The sequence below is a fragment of the Lacerta agilis genome, chromosome 7, assembly GCF_009819535.1.
Source record: "Lacerta agilis isolate rLacAgi1 chromosome 7, rLacAgi1.pri, whole genome shotgun sequence".
Taxonomy (NCBI): domain Eukaryota; kingdom Metazoa; phylum Chordata; class Lepidosauria; order Squamata; family Lacertidae; genus Lacerta; species Lacerta agilis.
The window spans coordinates 45,572,608-45,594,712 of record NC_046318.1 but is presented as its reverse complement, the minus strand read 5'-3'; the positions used below and the strand labels follow the sequence as shown (position 1 = coordinate 45,594,712).

Below are 22,105 nucleotides of genomic sequence, written 5' to 3'. Positions count from 1 at the left end.
CCCTTTTTGATTTGCTGGTTTGTTATCCTAACTGAAAGAATCTGATTCTTGATTTTTTAAAAAAAACCCAATATTGGTAGTAATACCATTTTTACCATAGTTATTCTTCCTGGAAAGTAGTTTCCCCATGTGTATTATAAAACCTTCACACTCATTATAAAAGGATTCATAATTATTTGCATGGCGACCACAAATTCAAGATCATTCAATTGAAAAGTGGGATATATGTGCATTTATAAAAATGAATAAAATTTCATTTTCCTCTTACATTTATAACAAATGGAATTGGAAATATTTCATGCTTTGATAGTATAACTGCCAAATGCAAAGTCCCTTTACAATGGCCAGGTATGATAGGAGTTGTTATCCAAAGTATCTGGAAAGACCACCAAGGTTGATTTAATTAGTGCTCTGAAGCTCCTCTTTTCTGAAGCAAGGAACACCCACTATCATTTACAAATCAACAGGTTTATAAGGATGGTATTTAAATTAATCAATGTTCTTTGAATAAAGGACATCTGAAAACCATCGATGATGAAAAGGAAGGCTAGAGCTTCTTCTATAAATAGAAAAGAATTGTTTTATATTAATTTAATTGGGATCCCGGCAATCAAGAAAGGTAAGGTAGATGAGGCAAAGTGGCATGGCTGACTGGGGAGCATGGTCCTTGAATGGGGAGGCCAGAATCTTTGCACTGGTGTTGGCTGAAAGCTCATTGCTTCAGCCTCTAGCTTAAGATTCTATGAAACCAAGAATTATCTATGTGAAACCAAAAACAATTTAGTCCTAAGCAATTGGGAAGGGAAGGGCAAGCCCAGGAGCCCAATCCATCCAACTTCTCCCTCTCCCCCAGCATTTCACCAGGGCAAGGAAAGTCAGAAATGAGATAGAGCACGTTCCACAAGTCTCTTTCAGGACAAGCCCCATGACATTTAGCAAGAGAGCTGAATTAACAACCCGGCCCTTCTTAGACAGCAAAAGCTTTAAGTGAAAGGGAAGAAAGTTGCATTCACTTTTTGTACCATATACTCGCTGCTGCTGCCTTGCAGTGCTAGGCATCACTGTTTCCTTTCACCCTGACTCCTCTGGGAACTATCACCAGACGCAGCGAGTCAGTAGCCAGAAAAGCCCTGCAGCCTATTGAATTTCTATACTGGAAATGGTGCTACTAGCTGCAAGATGGTGTAAAGGCAGCATCTTATGTAGAACTATCTGGCTACAGCTTCTCTTCAGTCTACTGGTGAGTAGAACAGAATGTTGAATTGGTTGTATATCAATAGTAACTAGCCAGAATTCATCATGAAATAAAGGGACTAAATAAAATCTATGTAGATATTTGTATTTAACTATTCTGTGCCAAAGACTACGGACATTATAGAGTTGTTCTCTGGATTATGGTGAGAATAGTATGTGCTAAAATAAAGAACATCTGCTTTATTTTATGTAGCTGATGTATTTTTAAATATGTTGCATGTCTTAGTATAGGAGACATCCCTTACACTGACTTGGCAATGCTGAATACGAAACAGTCGCTATTATTATTTAAACTTCTTGTAACAATTCCAGTATGCCTTTCTAATTGTCAAAATAACACTGAAAGTCTAAAGATCATAGTGGGGTCCTATTTATTGTTTTTAAAAAGGTATGCTAATAAGCTGATTACATTTAAAGTAATTGATGCATGGAACTGTTTGGTACAGTTTAGTGGAATCACTGTGTTCCAACATCAGGTATATTAATTTTGATTTAAAGAACTTTAATATTCTGATATCAACAAACTTTTGAGAGTTCTAGAAACCATCACAGAAAATGTCTAAGACTGATTATATTAATTTCTTTGCATCAGGTATTGGCTCTCTTTAGAATTTTTTTAGAAGGGGAAATACTCAGTGACAGATAATATCAGCAGGATTGTTTCTGCATTTGTACTGAAATATTATAATAAGGTTTATGCTAAAATAAATGAGTTTTTATTTGATTCTTTGGGCAAAGTCCTAGTTAAATGTGTGTGTGGGGGGACAATTTCTGTTTTTGTTAAATTCTCTTGTATTTATTTCTTGTGGGAATTTATGGTCAGTAAATTATTGCTGAGATCCTATCCTGGCTATGTATTGGAAGTGGTTTGTAATATTTAATAAGAATAGGATTGCAGAGACACTGCTCTAGAGCTATTTATGGTCATTCTGAACAAGGAGTCTGTTTTGTTACTCTGCTTACATAAAATTTAAAAAAGGAGCAGATAAAGCAGAGAGGGTGGCTCCAGTTCCCATCAGCCCCAGTATGCATGGCCAATTGTCAGAAATGATGGGAGTTGTAACCAAATAAAGGCCACAGGTTTTCTACCCCTGAGGCAAAGGAAATGAGACTGGGCCAGACCACAAATCAGGAGAAATTTGGTTCAGTGTTAGAACTTGTACAAAACAAAACAAAACAAAACAAAAAGATGGAGATAAGGAATTTATGGAAAACCTGGCCATGTCAGAGTCACAACAGGAGTGCAATTTGTAACACACATCATCACATTTAGGAACTTCCAAGAAAACACTCGCATCCTCACTTCAGTCAGTTCAAACCATTAGCAAGGCAAATCCACACCATGATCAACTCCCACCTGGAAACCAATGCCCCACTGTGTAAGGATGTGTGGATCCAAAATTGGCGTCCACAGTCAACGGACTCATTGTTAAAACCGTATTTATGGAAGACAATCTTAACTGGGTACGAGTGATCACCAAAGAAGAAGATAGTTCATATATGACTGTACCACTTCTGAATGAATGTGGGGCAGGGGTTGCTTGTTTTTAGTTTTGGTTGAGCTCTGCAGGTTTGTGTCTGACTCTTACACCTTGTTTGGGCCTTTGGATTGGAACAATTATTGATCAGTTGCAAATACCCCCTTTTGGGAGAAGGTGGTAGAAGCTGTGGTGGAGTAGCTGCACATTCTTGCAGGACACAGATTATCTAGGCCACAGAACTGAGTCGCTCTTGGTCGTCTTAATGGATGACCTCTCCAGAGAGTGTGACCTTGCTCCTGCTTCTTGATCTCTCAACAGCATTTGATACCATCAACCATGGTATCCTCCTGGAATGACTCCATGAAATGGGAATTGGAGGCACCATATTACAGTGGTACCTTGGTTCTCAAACTTAATCCGTTCCAGAAGTCTGTTCCAAAGCCAAAGCATTCCAAAACCAAGGCGCACTTTCCCATATAAAGTAATGCAAAATGGATTAATCTGTTCCAGACTTTTAAAAACAACCCCTAAAACAGCAATTTAACATGAATTTTACGATCTAACAAGACCATTGATTCATAAAATGAAAGCAATAAACAATGTGCTGCAGTCAATCAATCAATCAGTAGCTGAACTGGGTTCCACACAGTCACAGAACGAAAAAGAAAAAGAAAAACGCAAAATAAATAGCAAAAACAGACAGACCTCAGCATAACACTCAAAACAGAAGTGTGGCACTCAAATTGGAAGTATAACACTCAAAACGGAGCATGTTTGGCTTCTAAAAAATGTTCGCAAACTGGAACACCTACTTCCGGGTTTGCAGTGTTTGGATTCCAAGTTGTTTGAGTACCAAGGTGTTTGAGAACCAAGGTACCACTGTACAATGGTTCTGATCCTACCTTTGGGACTGAGTTCTTATCTTCATTGCTATTTAACATCTACATGAAGTCACTGTGAGCAGTCATTAGGAGTTTTAGAGTGAGTTGCCATCAGCATGCTGACGACACTCAGCTCTACTTCTTAGTATCATCTGAATCAGGAAAGACCATGCAGTTCCTGGGCTACTGCCTTGAATCCTGGCAACATGGAGGCACTGTGGGTAAGTAGTTCCCGTGTCTGAGAAATTGGCCAACAGCCTACCTTGGAAGGGGTTTCACTCCCCCTTAACAAGAGGTAAGGGGGTGGCAGAATCTACAGATCTGGTCTCCGAGGAATGCATTACCTATTGCTGCTGCTATAGTGCCACTGGCAGCTGCAGCATACTCATTGGAAGCTGGATATTCCTCCTCCTCAGCAGTCCCCCCCTGGCTCCACAGTGGCCCCTCTAGGAGGCACTGCTGGTCTCCTTCCACCATGCTCCCAATGTTGTTATTTATTTCACCCTTGTTCCTGATGTAGATCTTCACTCCCTCTCCTTCCCTGGTGATGGGAGGGGGGCACCATTTTGTGATTTGCCTCAGGTGCCAAAATGACTTGGGCTGGCCTTAAAGCAGCAGGTTCACAGTTTGGGGATGCTTCTAGATCCAGCTCTGTCACTGGAGGCTCAGATAGCCGCAGTGGCTAGAAGTGCCTTTTACCAAGTACAGCTGGTTCAACAGTGGCGGCCATTCCTGGACCAGGAAAGCATTGCCACAGTATTTCATGCATTGGTAACTTCAAGAATGGACTACTACAATGTGCTCTATGTGGGGGCTTCCCTCACGCTTGATCCTGAAGCCGCAGCTAGTGCAGATGTTTATAAAGTTTGTAGGAGTTTTAACATTTTTAGTCTATTTTATTGCAGTTTTAACCTTCTTTTAGTGATAATTCTATTGTTTTATCCTTTTTGTAAACCACTTTGAGGTTTTTTTTTCCTACAAGCAAGCGGCATATAAATATTATGAAATAAATAAATAAAACAAAGGGAAACTTTGTAACACATGGTTTGCAATATATCCCCCCAATCCATTCACACATTTTGAATGTGATTAGATGCTGAATGATACATCATTTACTTTATACCAGAGCTAATATTCTCTTCTGCACTTGCTTGCTTTAATGATGCCACTGGTGTTTCTTGCAAGTGCAATACAAATATTGGTGGCTTGTAATATTCATCTGAAATATGATGCAAGAACAGGTAGCTAGCCGTGTTGGTCTGCCATAGTCAAAACATTGTCAAAATCTGAAGAAGTGTGCATGCACACGAAAGCTCATACCAAGAACAAACTTAGTTGGTCTCTAAGGTGCCACTGGAAGGAATTTTTAATTTTATTTTGTTTTGACGATGCAAGAAGTCTGGCTTCCAAAGTTCTTCTCTCAAGTATTACAAAATATGGTCTGGAGAATAATTTACATCCAGCTTCCTCCCAACTCCCTTACCCACTTAATTTCCTTGCAGCTTCAGAAATGGTGGAATGGAAACAGGAAGCGGGTCCCCTCTCAATTCTTCCCTGGTTCCTGACTAATGGCCATAGCAGCAAGTCAAGCATAACAGAAAGAGTGAAGAGGGAGATACACTCCTGTCACTATTGCTTCTTTCACCATAGTAGGAACACCAAACCTAGTTAGTGGGCAGATGGGAGATGGCTTGCAAACATATGGCAAATTCATGGGAAGGAGGAAGGGAATTAAGGGACTCACTGGGCTGGGGGAAACTGTTGCATTCCTGAAAATATAATTAGGGATATGAGTGATGGAGTCTGTTAATCAAGCTTAAGTTTTTTTCCCAGTTTTGAGGGAAACTGTTCCATTTTCCAAGCCCATTTTATTTATGTATTTATTTCACTACATTTATATACCACTTGACTGCAATAAAATCTCTAAGCAGTTTGCAAAATTCCAAGGACAATATACTTCATTACTAATAAGTTTAATTCTCTCTCTCTCTCTCTCTCTCTCTCTCTCTCTCTCTCTGTGTGTGTGTGTGTGTGTGTGTGTGTGTTAACTTTTAGTAGAGCCTTTTAGTAGAGTATATTATTTGGTGTAAAGGAACCTGAAGCAACATTTATTTTGAAGATATATGAGATCTATTAATGGACATTTTGCTTTTCAGCTGAACCCTTTACAATTCAGAGCTCTTTTGAATTTGGGGTCAGCAAAGAAATTTGCTGGATTGAGGAATACATGATTGGGATATGAGAACTCTACAGTTCCACTTTTGTTGTTATCAAAGCAAACTAACTGCTGAATACTTTTAGAATTTAAATAACAAGCCAATCAATACAAAGTTTGTATTGAAATAATTTTGTTGCTTCATGAAAAAAAAGAAATAATGATTTAAGGATTTGGTCTCTCTCTCTCTTTAAGGTTTTGAGTTTATCTTCTGAAGCTTGCAAGAAAGTAACTTTTAATGTCCCTCATAAACTAAAGGCAGGGGCATTTGTCGGCCAAGGTGAGAATCCAAGAATGTGTTATTGCTGTTGTTGTCAAATATCTTCTACTGTATTTGAAAACCAATAACATATAGGTAAATTAAAATTTAACCTGAGTTGTTTCCAGATTCTGGAGTTCGAATTCTAAGGTTACCTAAATTATCCTACATATTATGGGAATTGTACAGATCTTGAGGACAATAGGCTATTGGGGAGTGCCCAGACTACCTGTGGCATCAACAGCTAAGCAATTTGTTGCCAGGGCAATGGGGACTCCTTTGCCTGTATATCATAAATTTGATTTAGGCACTAAATACAGTTTTAGACACCTTTGTTTGGAATTATGTCCTTGCAAACTATTTTTCCTCCTCATTTTAACCAGTCCTTTAAATTTATATTTTCCTACAGTTAACATGAAACAATGTCTTAATCATTCTGAAATTATTTACTCAAACAATCCCAATTTCACAATTCAAGAAGATGGTTCATTGTATACAACAAGGGATGTTTCCTTGACTTCCCATGAAATCACCATCACCATATTCCTTAAAAGCAATCATGAACAGGAACAAAAGAAGATACATATTAGTTTGCTCACACATTCAAAAAAGGTAATCAGCATATCTTATCCTGCTTTTTTCTGTTCTTTTCATTTCTTCCTCATCTTTTAGTGCTGCTGTTTTACTTTGAAGGACAATTTACATGGCCATATGATCAGAATCTGAATGTGTATTGTTGGAATCTTTCCCCAAATTACTGCTAAATATTCCACTAAAAACAGAACTAATAAAGCACAGATAAAAATAAAAGTTATAATCTCGATCAATGACATTAATGCAAATTCAGCTTGGAAGAAAAAACAGAATTTAATGGACATAGCGCAAGGACAAAAATATTAGATTTGTTTCACGTGACATAAGAATGCTACTATTCCAATATGCTACAATTATTCTAGAAGCCAGGAAATCTTATTAACTGTTAATATGTTTGTAATACTAGCAGAGAGATAGACACAGAGGGACTGAAAAATAAAGTGATGCAACTTAATCAGAGGAGACCCATTGAAATCAATGGATTTAGGTGCCTTGAGTATGACTTGGTTGAATACTGCTCATGATTGCTATTGTTGTTTGCTTAGTTATCTCTCCCTTTCTTCCAGTTCCCAATAGCAAAGGCAAAACATTTACGAGATACTTTTCTTAGACGAACTAAACGGAGATGGGCTCCTGTCCCAACTATTTTAATGGAAAACTCACTTGGACCTTATCCAATGCAAATTCAGCAGGTATGTTTTAAATTCACCTCTTCATTTTTACTTTTCAAATTATCAGTCAAGGATCTTTGAGCAGCTTGGCATATGTTATAAGTGATCAGTAAGAGAACTTCAATCAATAAAAACTATGAATGAAAATAAGCAGCCTTCAGATACACAGCATACACTCTGTCCCCCCAATTCTTGCTAGGCAGCCAAGAACTTTACTGTTAAACCCATTGTTTGTGTGTATAAATGATTGCCCCATCTGGTAAACTCATCTGTCTGCTGGAATTGTTTGTTGCATCACTGTTGCTGATATATACCAGTGTTTTTCAACCTTTTTTGGGCAAAGGCACACTTGTTTCATGAAAAAAATCACGAGGCACACCACCATTAGAAAATGTTAAAAAATTTAACTCTGTGCCTATATTGACTATATATAAAGTAATTCTCTTGAATTTTTCAATTTTTCCCATGGCACACCAGGCAACATCTCGCGGCACACTAGTGTGCCACGGAACAGTGGTTGAAAAACACTGATATATACATTGCTGCAGAAATCTGGGATTAGGGAAACCAGTTTATCTCTGCTCACATCCTTTGAAGAAGCTTGTAATTGCAATGTAAATATCCAAAGTCAGCTATTTAACACCAGAGATGGAAATCCATTTAAATGCTTCAGCTTTTGCCTGGGAGTACCAAGGAAGCAACAGCTTGGGTCTGATGGGAGTTCAACACAAGGCTGTTACATTTGTAAGCTACTAACTATGTGGAACAGCCTAATCATATGAATTTTCCCTACTCTCTACAGGAACATGGTAAGCAAGTCACAAGCATTTTAGATTTTGCATGGAGCTACTATCACATTAAACATTTATATCCCATGTCCACAATATTTGAATTGATGTGTAAATATATTGTTTTTGCATCTTGGGATTCCTAATGGATTCTGAATAAATAGACAAGAAAAGAAAGATTTTGTTAATTATTATTTCTGTTTCAAATTGGTTTGCATTTATACAGCTGCTTTCTGACACATCCCTAACATATGATATCAGATACTCCATAAGTGGTCATGGTGTTGACAAGCCACCATTTAATTATTTCTACATTGAGGAAGACACTGGAAATCTCTTTGTTACCTGTCCAATTGATCGGGAAGAGTACCCAGAATTTCAGGTATGGGTTTCAGACTTCTGTTTATTTACTGATAAGTAACAATTGGACAGATCTGTGGTATTTCTTTTACTAAAAGTTTCTCTGAACAGGGCTGCCTTCAGATGTTTTCTAAAATTTTGTAATTCTTTATCTCCCTGACATCTGATGGGAGGGCATTCTATAGGGAGGGCTCCCACTGCCAAGAAGGCCCTCTGCAGTGTAGTGTCCTCAAGGTAAAGAATTAAAAATGAATGAACAGATGTAACAAATATCTGTTGCAGCTGTCTGTATGTTACTTATTTGACAGGTAACTGCATGATTGAGGGAAACACACAGGGAAATGAGTTTTCAAACATTGTATCCACTACAGAGAAACTGTTTTTGGTAGTCTCACAATGTTTACATTAGTCCTCAGTTCTTCAATAGAAGGTGAGAGGGATGTGGTTGGTGAGCAGCATGTAGAATCATCAGCAGGCCATGCACAGCATCAACTTGCCAATCAGAGCCAGATGTTCCTGTACATGTAAATAGGTGGGGGGGGGGAGAGAAGACTGATTTACTGGCTGCTAGCAGTACCAAGGCACTCAAGGCAACCTGAGAAGCCATTTGTGGGTTTTCTTGCAGATGAAAGATAGCAACCAGTCTGCCCTCATCCCGGCCTATTATCTTCCTTTACTTCACAGCTTTCTGATAACACTTTCCCACTCATACTAGTGAAACAGTTCAGGAAAAGGTGAACAGGCAAGCAGACACAAAGAACATGATGCTTTAACCAGGCATTTGACTGACTAGATGTCTTCCCTCCTCCTAAACTGTTTTTCTGTGCTGCTGTGTTGATATTTTGTCATTGGCTGTATTGTGGTTTTATTTTATGATTTCAATGAAAATTGTACTTCCTATAACCATTCAGTAAAGAGGAGACTACAATATAATAAATAAATAAATAAATAAATACTAACACTCAAAGTGAAAACTTGTCCATAAAGATGGATTATAGTTGAGCCAGCAAAAAAGTGCTTTCCCCACCTTCCCTTCACTGTTCCCATGTGGTCTTTCCCATCTTTCCCATATCTCCTTCTTCCTTCATCTCTCCCTTCCATAGGCCAAATGGCTGTGCCTAGTCCCTTATTTGTTTCCTTGCCTCAGGCCCCTGTTCCAACAAACAATTGCCTTGCACAAGTCCTTCTTTCCCAGGCCATTCAATGGACTATTTTATCTGACCATTGCTTCCTCTGCACTTCATTTTGTATGACGCACAACTCCTTTGTACCTCCTTCACATGGCTCTTGGACTCTGTCCATTTCCTCTTATGCCCCTTTACCTCATGTCCCTGCGTCCTTTCTCTCTTCTTCTTAGTCCAACTCAACTGTAGCCTATCCTTATGTCTGTTTTTAAATGCATATTCTCTGGGTAATCACGGAGACACAATGTCCCATGCTTTTCTGGATGTACAGGCGGACTGCTCACCACAACCGTCACACACAGCTTATAGCAGCCTGTTCACCTTGGCAGATTCCTGTATAGAAACTTGGACTGAAGTAATTGTGTCCTGATTTGTTAAAAATATTTTTTCCTGCTTCAGATCAACTAGCAAATAAAAGTTTGTTTGTTTGCTCTCTTTTATACAGTTGATTTGCTATGCAATGACAGCAGATGGATATACGCCAGAGATACCACTTGTGCATATAATTAGAATAGAGGATGATAATGATAATGCTCCAGTGTTTGAGCAGGACGTTTATACTTTTCATGTCTTTGAAAACTGTGGAATTGGTAATTTTAAAAATCTTTTCTATTTTTTTAAAAAACAAATGCTTAGTTTAGACAGCAATATTTTAAAGTACAGTACTAATTAAAAACTGAGTTGCTGTGAATTGTATGTAAGCTCCATATCATTTTTATTGCTGTAATTGTGAGCTTATATCTGAGTTCAGAAAAATAATAATCTACATATAGCCCTTTTCAAGGATTCTGATTCTGGTTGGAGTAATCATGTGACAGTCCCCCTCCTCAGTCACACGGAGATGAGAGGCCTACCTCCATCTCCATAGCCATCATTCTTGTTACTCTCCATGGGAGCCAACTCCTAGTGGCTGGGGTGTGTGTGTGTCTTTGCTCCCCCAGTAAAATATTTGAGGGGGTCAGGGGCCTCTAAAGTTTATGGGTATTGCCATACAAATGGCTTCCATGCAACGCATCATGTGAAACGATTATGCAGGGCAGGGCTTACATGCCCACCAGAATCAAGTTGGCACCACATGTTGCTCTCCATGGGTTAAAGGGCAACTGTGTGAAATGGGGAGTCTTCTATACTTGTGGAGCCTCCCCATGCATTTTAAAATACTGATTTTCCAGGTGTCTATAAGCCCTACAAATACAGTTGGTTCCCTGCTTCCCACAATTGCTCTCTAACTGATGAGAATGATGATGAATAAGCGCATGACACTGGTAAATTCATCTCCAGAGAATACCTTCCCCCCAAATAAGTTCCTATAACCAGCAGGAGAACTTTGGTTTATTATCAAATAAAGGGTCCACTATTTATGCAGTAGGAAGTCCCCAACAGCAGGGAAAACCAATCTGTTTCAAATAAGAATATAGAAAGATGCATAGACAGATAGACAGATATATCTGTTTCATTGATCAAATGTTCAGAACTGTTATATTTCTCTACAGATGGTTTAAAATAGGTATACTTAGGTATACGAAAATGATTTTTAAAAAAAGCATTCTGACATATATGCCTGGATTTATATGTTTAGATTTAGTGAAAAATCACCACATCTAAATAATTATTTAAAAACTATCTTATGAAGGAAAGCTGGAAATTTAAAAAGATGTCTTGTACATGCAGGGACGCTAGTTGGACAAGTGACTGCAACAGACAATGATGAGCCATACACCTTACATACTGAAGTGAAATACAGAATTGTGTCCCAGGATCTTCAAAGTTATCAGAATTCAAGGGTATTTGCTATAAATCCAGATTCAGGTTCTATTACGGTGATAACATCACATCTGGACAGAGAGGTAAATTTCCTGTGCACCTAGCCTTCATTCACATGCCAAAACTCTGTCAAGAAGGGTAACTTGGAGCTTTTTAGAGGAAAGGTAGATTATAAGTGTAATAAATGGGTACATCACTATGCAATTGTTGTTTAGGATCAGAATGTGAAGTCATTCTTGCTCCCTTTTTAAGGAGATATGTGTTTGATGTTGCAAACAGATCATTTAAAGCATATATTTCTCATAATGCTATTTTGTAGGGTCAAACAATGGCAACCTGTTTTTTTCAATGCGGCATCCACCATCTTGGCCAATATTATACAAACGTGTAACTATCTGAAGAACTGGGCAGTCCCATGGTCTCTGGTTTTCCTTTTCATACAATCCTGGTGATTTTAATCAGAACAGGGAAATTATGTTTATATATTCCTTTTAATGCAGACAACACCAGAGTATAAGCTACAAATTGAAGCAAGAGATATGGGAGGCCAGGAATTCGGTCTTTGCACTACAGCAAAAGTTATAATTACAGTTGGAGATGTAAATGACAATGCTCCACAATTAGAACAAAATGTGGTAAGTTCGTTATTGTTAAAATTCAACAGAGTTTTTTAAAAATGTGGGTACCTCCTAAGCAGTCAGTATTTCCTATGGTGTAAGTGTAATCATAATAAATGTTAAATTGAGGAAAAATATAATTATTTTCATTTTAACTATAGAGAATTCCTTCCCTGGCTATCAGGATGGAACACGTATTTACAGAATCATTACCCAGACTATTCTATTTCTCTTCAAAATTTTGTTATGGCATTTATTGTCAGTCTCCATCTACATGCACAGATTTGTATATTTATAATCTTTCAAAAGTACAGCTGTGTTATAGTGCAATTCTACAGATATCTGCCCAGAAGTATGGCCTATTAAATTCAATTGGGCTTACTCGCAGGTACATAAATATATGATTGTAGCCCAGGTCCCAAGTAGCAGAAGTATGTGTCAGAGTCTACTATGTTAGATGCATGAAGTGTTAACCTCAGTTTGCAGCTATATAGACATGTGGGTTAAAAAGAAGAGGTGGGAGTGGAATGCTATTACCATGTGTTGCCAGGAGGCCACCAAATCAAGAGATATGTGTGCCCCATATTATTATGGTAACTAAAATACAGATTTAAACAAGGCATAGATGCAAACGAATTCCGATCCAAGGGGTAAAGTATCAACTCAAGAGTGGATGTGGTCTAATCTCCAAAGATAATGAACAGGAAAAACAAAATGAATAATATATGTAAACACCAAGGGACAATCACATCCTGTAGTGAGCTAGCCATTCCCAATTGCAGCTCAGTTCAAGTCTGGTAGTGTCAGATCTGCACAAGGCTTGAAACTCTGCAGCTTTGCCATTGGAGTTAAAATATTTTATTGTTGTCTTTGGGAAATCATTTCACTGTTCTAGAAGTGTTTGAAGTGTTTATTAATTGCTTATTTGAAAACTTCATTTCAGTATGAAGTGAAAATATATGAAAACGAAGAAAACATAGAAATATTGTGCATTCCTGTAAGAGATAATGATGAACCTGGAACTCCTTCATGGTTGGCTGCATTCACAATTATAAAAGGAAATGAAGATAATGCTTTTTCTATTAATATTGATCAAGAGAGGAATGTCGGGTGTTTAGTTGCTTTAAAGGTAAATGCAGATGGGGGAAAATTACCTATGGTACAAAGGTATATTACTAATGGGAATCATCTAGAGTTTTTTGGAAATTATTTGATGGTATGCAACACAATTTTAAGTCCTGAAAGGCTGTTCTTGAAATGTTATATTTGTAACTATTTTCCAAGGGTTACCAAGCTTGAAATGTTTCCCTAAAGGAAATTTACCCATGGCATATGCAATTTGGGGGAAATAAGCAAGCATGAGGAAAAGGAACGGTGGCAAGAGACGTAATGGAATTGCAAAATTTCATTGTGTGGAATCCAAAAGGTGTCATTCCATTAATGGAAGGAATCCACTATACCAATAGGGAGGCAATTTTTGAAGACTCCCTCTGCAGCCCACATCCCACTAATCTGCTCTGCAGGGTCCCTGGCCAGAGGAAAGGAGGAATGACACACACACACACACAAACAAACAAACAAAAATTCCCCTCCCTGTTCTGCTTATGCATATCTTCTCTCAGCAGAGTGACACCCATTGGATTCCACACATTATTTTTACCACATTTGTTCAAAGTTTGTAACAGCAATCCAGTAATAAATATTGTGTTAATTTTAACAGAAATGTGTTTGTTTCCAGGGACTGGACTATGAAACTTCCAAGGAGAGAAGATTAGAAATTGTTGTAAATAATGAAGCAGCTTATGTCCTAGCACCAAATTCAAGAGCCCCATCAAGAAGCCCCACCACAATTGTGATTCAAATTATGGATGTGGATGAGGGGCCAACATTTGCCACTGAATATATTGTAACTTTAAGGGAATCTTTCCCAAAAGGAACAGTGGTTGGAATCTATCAAGCATATGACCCAGAAACTGGAGATAGCACAGGCATAAGGTACACTTTCAATTATAACACATTAATCTGGTTTATAGATTGTGGTTAAAAACAGGGAACAATTAAAACTGATTTATATTATCACATTGTACTAATGGTATACAACCCTCCTAAAATGTTCTTAATAGTTACGGAATAATAAATGACCCATGCAACTGGATCACCATTGATGAAACAGGACAGCTGATAACCACTACAATTTTAGACAGAGATATATTAAATGAAGAATACAGTCAATGCATTGTAACAGTCTCTGCAACTGACCAAAGTGAGTAACAAATGCTTGTAAACTGCTGATTATGCCATCTACATATTTGCAGTAGTATTTTGTATCTTTCTTTTAAACCACAGTGTTAAAGGAACTCTAATCTTATGACATCAACGAGCTCACAATATGGATATAAATCATGGTTCCATCTGTATTTTATATATAATAAGCTTGCTACCCTGAAGAAAATGAAACAACAGAGAAACCCAGTAAACTGAATCATAAAAAGGTTAAATTAAATAATTCCAAATCCACATATTTTGTACTTGTTTTATGAATGCAGTTTTATCAATTTTATGCTGCTTATTTTTTCTGAATGGCAATACAAACATTTTTGCGAATAAATATTTTGGAATCTTGTTGATAATACAGTAAGTGTTTAAAAAGAGCACTAAATGGTAAAAGGTAAAGGTCCCCTGGATGGCTAAGTCCAGTCGAATTCAACTATGGGGTACGGCGTTCATCTCTGCTTTCAGGCCGAGTGAGCCAGTGTTTCTCTGAAGACAGCTTTCCGGGTCATGTGGCCAGCATAACTAAACTGCTTCTGGCGCAATGGGACACTGTGACGGAAGCCAGATCACATGGAAATGCTGTTCACCTTCCCGCCACAGCGGTACCTATTTATCTACTCACCCTTGTATACTTTTGAACTGCTAGGTTTGCAGCAGCTGGGACAGAGCAATGGGAGCTCATCCCGTCATACAGATTAGAGCTGCCGACCTTATGATCTGTAAACTCAAGAAGCTCAGTGGTTTAGACCACAGTGCCACTGTATTCCCTTAAAAAAGCACTGTTCCCCTCCTAGCCCTGGTTTTTGCTGTTTGTTTAAGTGTAGACCCGAACAGGAAAAAACTTAATTCAGATGCTTTTTTTCTAAGCTTATTCACTTGAGAAATTGATACCAGAAAGGTTGCATTTTCCATGCCAAACTCCATCTTCTCTTGCTGAACTGAATTCCTAGTTTGTTGCCCTGTTGCCACAGAAATAAGTCTAAAAGCTAGATTTAATCCATGAGAGAGAGAGATAAAAATTCTTATAATTTTGTATATTTGGGGCAGAACTTTCCCCCCACTACTACATATTTGCACAGATTAGCTGGAGCCTGCTACTGTGACAGTGTGTGACTACTTACAGCATTAAATCATGAAAAACTTCCATTTTCCAGGTGGTAAAACAGGTGTAGGGAAAATTGTGATAAACATCATAGATGAGAATGACAATTTCCCAGTGATTACGACAAAGAATTACACCATGTGTAAGGACAAAACGCCGATTTGTATTACGGCCTTTGATGCCGATCTGCCTCCTTACACTGGACCTTTCCATTTTGAAATAGAGACTCGAATGGGCTTAACATGGAGGTTAACACCAAATGACGGTATGTACATGGTTTTTCCTGTCCCACTTCTGTAAGAATAACTGTAGCTAACGGAACAAATAATGTAAAAAATGTTCATCATTGCACAATTTGTTTTACAGATGAATCAGCATTGCTTTCACCCATGGAAGATATTGACTATGGCTATTATATAATACCTGTTAGGATATATGATAATGAGGGTAACAGTGGAATAAGTGAAATCACAGTTCACTACTGTGACTGTGATATTCCAAGTAATTGTTCTGAACGCAGCACAGTCGCTGCTATGGAGCATGGAGCAATCCCTGTAGATCGCGTTCCGTATCAAGCAGAATCTGCTTTTGGTCCCTGGGGCATTGCTGCAACAGTCATTGGATCCGTATTATCACTGTGTAAGTATATATCTGTCTTATAGATGATATACAAAATGAGCCATTAACTCCAGTCTATTGCAAAACTGATTCTCCCTTGACTCTTCCTTGGCGTTCTAAATGTTTGCTTAAGGTGGTTTAGTCCCATGTTTGTGTATATAGGTATGTTTTATGGAAAATGCACATACCGGTAGCAATTGGCCACTGTGCACATTTACCAGGTGTTATGGAAAATGTGCACATATCCACGAAGACGGACTTCTGCACATTTCCCAATCAATTTGTACAATCCACAACAAGCTTCGGGCATTGTGCATATATCAACTACATTAGGTATGTTCTCTGGCCAATATGCATTATCTCCAACAGGCCTTGAGAAATGTGCATATCTCAACTGCATTCTGTACATACATGCTGACTGTTTGCTGTTTGGGAGAACTAGGCCTCTTTTCCAGAGCTATCAAATCTTCCAAAGGAAGAAAAGGGGGGGGGGAATGCCCTGAAATGAAAAATCATGTGTAGCATTTTAGTATTATTAGTATATTCATTAGATTTGTACACCACCCTTCATCCGTAGATCTCAGGGTAGCTCACAGCATAAAAATATAAGCTAAAGACACAAATAAACATAATAAGAACAAGAACAAACCAAACCAATAACCTCCCCCTGCTCCCCTAAAAACATTTAAAAGGCTATAGGATGTTAATCAGCCACAGGCTTAGTTGAAGAGGAATGTTTTCACCTGGTGCCTAATGGTGTATGATGAAGGTGCCAGCTGAACATCCCTGGAGAGAGCATTTCATAAATGGGGAGCCACCCTTTATGTTGAGTATTGTATTTACTTCACCAGCCCCCTACTTCCTGAGGTACATGCCTGCCTCTGATGCTATTTGCTTTATAGAAAATATGTAACAATTTACTTATTGAATTTAGTTCCCTTCATGACTCACATAATTAAAAACTAAAGCTCAGATTATGTGTATTTCTTTCTACAGCGGGCATGATGGTACCCTGTGGTTATTGGCTCCATAAAAGAAATTCCAATACTGAAGAAGCGCCTGGAGAAGCAGCTGGAGAAGCGTCTAATAATGCAGCTTTTGAGAACTTAATGATGTCAAACACAGAGGCACCAGGTGAAGAAATGACAGTAAGTAGCATTTTTTTGGCTAAAAGTTATGAAGTTCCGTATTGCATTTGCTTTCTAAAAAGTGGTGTGTGTGTGTGCAATAAAGATCAGAGCTGCTGTGTTACTATAAAAAGGGAAATACATGCTTGCAATGTTTTATCTTTTTAGCGTGTGTACTTTTGAGCTAACTCCTGCACTGTGGGTGTGAGAGAGTGTGTGAGTGAGAGACAGAGAAAGGTGAGGGATCAGTGAGAAGACTGCTGAGCACTCAAAAAATTCCAAAACATAAGGTGGTATTCAACTTAGTTTTATTCAGAATATACACATGGAAATTAATGAACATGGCTACGTTTCTGGGTTCAGAAAAGTTTGGGATTCATTTTCTTGGGTTTGGAGGTCAAGTTAAGCCAACTCTACTTGCCAAATAAGATGGTGGGCAGTAAGTTAGCTGCAGCAGTTTATCATGGTTATAAGAGGACCTACAGGTTGTTATGTGGACTGGTGCTGCAAAATGTACCGGTATTTCTGGATCCTGGAATGGCATGCAGGCAAGAGAGCTGCAGAGTTATGGAGATGGTAAGGCCCACAAGTTGCTGCTTTGAGTTGGTATGGGATATGTATGCATAATGGAAAAAATAAGTTGGTTTGGGTTCAGGCCCTGTTTTTCTTAGAGTTCAGGAATCTTATCTCCCAAACTATAGATGGTAAAGAGAAACTGCTGCTTCTTTTACAAAATTCTGCTGTTATCTTTCTTTTCAGGTTCTAAATATACTTCCAGTGAGCACACTGAATACAGCTGTAAGCATGAGCACAGTTGCAGAGAAAACTGGAAAGCAGGAAAGCTTGGAAGTGATAAAAGGAGCAGGCCATCACCCACCAGAATTGGTCAAAGGTGGAGGAAATAAACTGGCAGCATCTTTACAGGATATCAGAGGGCATTGCAAACCAGAATTAGTCAAAGGAGGAGGAAAACCCTTTTCATCATCTTTACATGATATTACAGGACATCACAAACCAGAACTAGTCAAAGGCGGAGGAAATATTGTAGCAGCATCTTTACATGATATTAGAGGGCATCGCAAAACAGAATTAGTAAAAGGCGGAGGAACTCTATTAGCAGCATCTTTACATGATATCAGAGGGTATCGCAAACCAGAATTATTCAAAGGTGGAGGAAATCACTTGGCAGCATCTTCACACAATATCAAGCAACCCTTACGAAGTTCCTCCAGAGATTTGTGCTCACAATGGCAGGAATTTACCAATCCTCATTTAGCTAAAGTAAGCATTCTGATACAGATTTCCCATGGTTTATGTTTGGATTAATGTTAAGACTATCCACTGCAGTGTGATATATTTCAGTTAAGTAGCTACAGTTAGTTCATATTCTGGATTTTAGTATTGGCTGTAGCTCTCTAGTTTGATACACTTGGGCTTAATTTGTGGGTTATGCTGTTTTACATGAATGATCCATATTGTTTGTGCTTATGAGGTGTTTGTGTGGCCCACAATTATTAATTTATTCCCAAAAAAGAATCCAAGTTCACTCACAGCATAGCATACCATTAAAACAATATAATAAAAAGCTAAAAATTCAGTTATAATACTAAATAGCATAAAGCAGTGAGATAAAACATAATCCATAAAGATGACAGCAGAGAACAAGTCAATACCATCAATTAACACCTCATATAAGCAGTATAAAATAGTATCAGTCACTTATCAAGCAAGACAACATAGCTCAAAGAGTGGGGAAGACCAGACCACCTTCCTTTGGGATGGCGTTTCAGAGCTTTGGTGCAACTACTGAGAAAGTCCTAGAAGAAGAAGAAGAAGAGTTTGGACTTGATATCCCACTTTTCACTCCCCTTAATGAGTCTCAAAGCGGGTAATGATCTCCTTTCCCTACTTCCCCCACAACAAACACTCTGTGAGGTGAGTGAGGCTGAGAGACTTCAGAGAAGCGTGACTAGCCCAAGGTCACCCAGCAGCTTGCATGTGAAGGAGCAGGGAAGCAAACCCGGTTCACCAGATTACGAGTCCACTACTCTTAACCACTACACCACGCTGGCTCCTACCTATTCAAATGCTTCCATTATTTGAATGCAGAGCCTAAAGGTATCCCACAGTGTGACATGGCTACTAAGAAAAGGTAATGCAATCTTAGGTTGCATTTATAACAGCACAGTGCCCAGATCACAAGATGAAAGTAATCCACTCTGGTCTGCACTAGTCAGGTCAAATGTGGAGTCCTGTGTCTACTTCTTGCCATCAAAATTTTAAAAGGAAATTGAGAAAAGAAAGCAAGCCCACAGATCCTGTACTGACCATGAAGGGGGTATTTTGTTCACTGCCCAGGGATTCTGTTGAATTAAGAGTGACATAAAAGCGCAATAAATAATAATAAATAGGTGGCCAGAAAATCCCTTTCAACCCAATGATTCTATCCTGCATAGTATGGGATAGACTGACACAAGAAGCTGATCATTGCCTTCAATGAACAGTATGCAAACTGCATTGCTATGCTTTATAGAAAGGGACTTAAATAGTATGAATCATATACGTGAATTATATTCATCTTTGTATGCAGGAACCAGTTAGAAGCTCTGATTTATGTTTAGGTGCATTTAAGAAAATGGTTAACGTGTACTTTCTTTGTGTGCAGAAGGTGTTTTTGTGTGAACAGGAGGAAGAACGTAAACGTGTCGGAGAATATGTACATTCATATAAATATGAAGGAAAAGGATCACTGGTTGGTTCCCTAAGCTCCTGTACTGGCGAGTCATCATCAGAAGAACTTGCATTTTTGAATGAGCCAGAGCCTGCTTTTAAGACATTGGTTGAAGTCTTTGCAATGAAGAAGCACGCTTCCATTGGTTCTGAAACCCACCTGCATAATCCTCCAGGAAGCTATGTGCTAACTTCCACAGCTGGAGGCAGCAATGCTTCTGAATACCAGCTGGTGGAAACCACAGGACAAAAGAGTACTCTTATGCCCAGAACGTGCTTGCTCGTTTCCCAAAGGCAATTTATTGGCCACTGTGATAACAGGATGCCGGATCAGATGGGCCATTGGCCTGATCCAGCAGGCTCGTCTTATGTTCTTAACTCCATTGAAATGAATTAATGTTCTTGTACCCCCCCCCCTAGTTCATTCCAGTAGGATTTGAGCAGGAAAGCATGGCCTACTGTAGGCTGTCCCCATTCACATGTCTCCCCCCATTTTTTTTAAAATTTAAGTAGACTCTAAAAGAGCTGATTTAGTGGTTTTTTCAATTTTTTTAAAATTGAGATTCTGAAACGTGTTACAGAATTTGACCCAACTGCACAAAACAGTTTTAAGCTCAGGTGCCTAATTATACATTTTTAACAAAATGCAGTTTCATTCTTTTCTTTAAAAACACCCTTTGGAAACAGTAACATTCTATTATTTCAATTTCAATATTATCTGTCACATGTCTGGTAAATAGAAAGTATTACTTGGTTTAGCTTCTCTTTTCAAAGACTTCTAGTAATAACTATGAAATGCTATTGGTGTGCATGTTCGGGGACAGTCCCCGGATTTACAAATCTGCTCCCTGACAAAATCCATCTATTTAATAGGAATTTGAAAAGTGTCCCCGGATTCATTGAAAAAAAAATCTGGTAACCTTATATTAAAGTATTTTCTTAGTTTCTTACTTATACTAATTACTTGTTTATATTCTTTTAATTTCTTACATATCACCTGTGTGCTGGGTTCTGAATGTATAGCCACAAACCAGCGCATAGTTGCTTAGGAAGTCCAACTGAAATCAACACAACTTATGTGTGCATAACAGTGTACTGGATACAACCTTTAGATTTTATAGCCTGAACTGTGGAAATAAGATTAAATTGGAAAGCAGCACTAGTCCACTAGCAAATAAATGCCATTAAAAGACCTCCATACTTTATCTCTGTCCATACAGCAGTTGTAATAAATGGCTTCTCCATTTATTTTTCTGTAGCTCCTCCTGCAATGAAATAAAAAAATAAAGCCCTCATGCCATGTGTGTATGAGAGCAAGCATGTGCAAACTGCTGCCAGACCCATACGTCACATGCTATTTGCCTTTCAGATCCTTTTCCACTCTTGCGTCTGGCTTCTGTCCACCCAGCAGAGCTGATCAATATATTGAAACTTCATATTGATTAGATTATACAGCTTGGGGCAAGTGCTTGAAGAATCATAGCAATAACAAGGACTATTCATATGTCTAACATTTGCCTGGTGCTATATATGGTATCCTGCCCACAAGGTAATTGAACTTGAGTATAAAATGAAGATCAGCTAACCAAGCAAAAAACTAAAATTCAGATGCATTACATATTTTCTAACACACACACACACACACACACACACACACACACCATTGTAAACAGTGAGGTCAAGAGGCCATGAAATCAAATTCAAAAAGTTTTGTATGCAAAGCTCAGGTCAGTGAATACACCAGTCTTTGTAGGGCACCAAGTTGGCAAAGATAAGTATGCAAGACTGGCATAGCAACCTTTCAGAAATAATCTTTCTTACTATTCCAATATTCTCAATTTTATCTAAGCTTTACCAAAATGCATTAAGGCTGTTTCAATACACTTATTCCAGAGATTCCAGTGCTATTCTGGATTGAAATTAAAGAGAGTTATTGATATTTCATCAACAAGGTTACTTTTGAGAACTGCCCAGTTGCTAGCTTTTTCAGACCTTTAACCTAAACATGCATTTGGAGGCCCATTTATTAATTTTATACAGTGTATTTATGTGGTGATGGTAGTGCTGCTGTTGTGACCCAACAGTGAGTCCTGACCCACTGGATGAAGACAAATGGCCTACTTGAATATATATATATATATATATATATATATATATATATATATATATATATATAATCCTTGCTG

The 22,105-nt window shown here is 38.3% G+C and overlaps 1 protein-coding gene across 1 annotated transcript; it reads left to right on the top strand.

The window, feature by feature from the left end:
- The first annotated feature begins 1,159 nt into the window (after positions 1–1,159).
- LOC117049814 (desmocollin-1-like) lies at positions 1,160–21,365 on the top strand. The gene is made up of 17 exons (XM_033154787.1): positions 1,160–1,240; positions 6,027–6,111; positions 6,500–6,702; positions 7,251–7,376; positions 8,370–8,525; positions 10,133–10,277; positions 11,359–11,534; positions 11,952–12,086; positions 13,012–13,197; positions 13,807–14,063; positions 14,192–14,331; positions 15,497–15,709; positions 15,811–16,083; positions 17,059–17,210; positions 17,949–18,470; positions 19,855–20,173; positions 21,289–21,365. The coding sequence occupies exons 1-17, from the start codon at positions 1,160–1,162 to the stop codon at positions 21,363–21,365; spliced, it is 3,246 nt and encodes a 1,081-aa protein (XP_033010678.1).
- Positions 21,366–22,105: the final 740 nt, after the last annotated feature.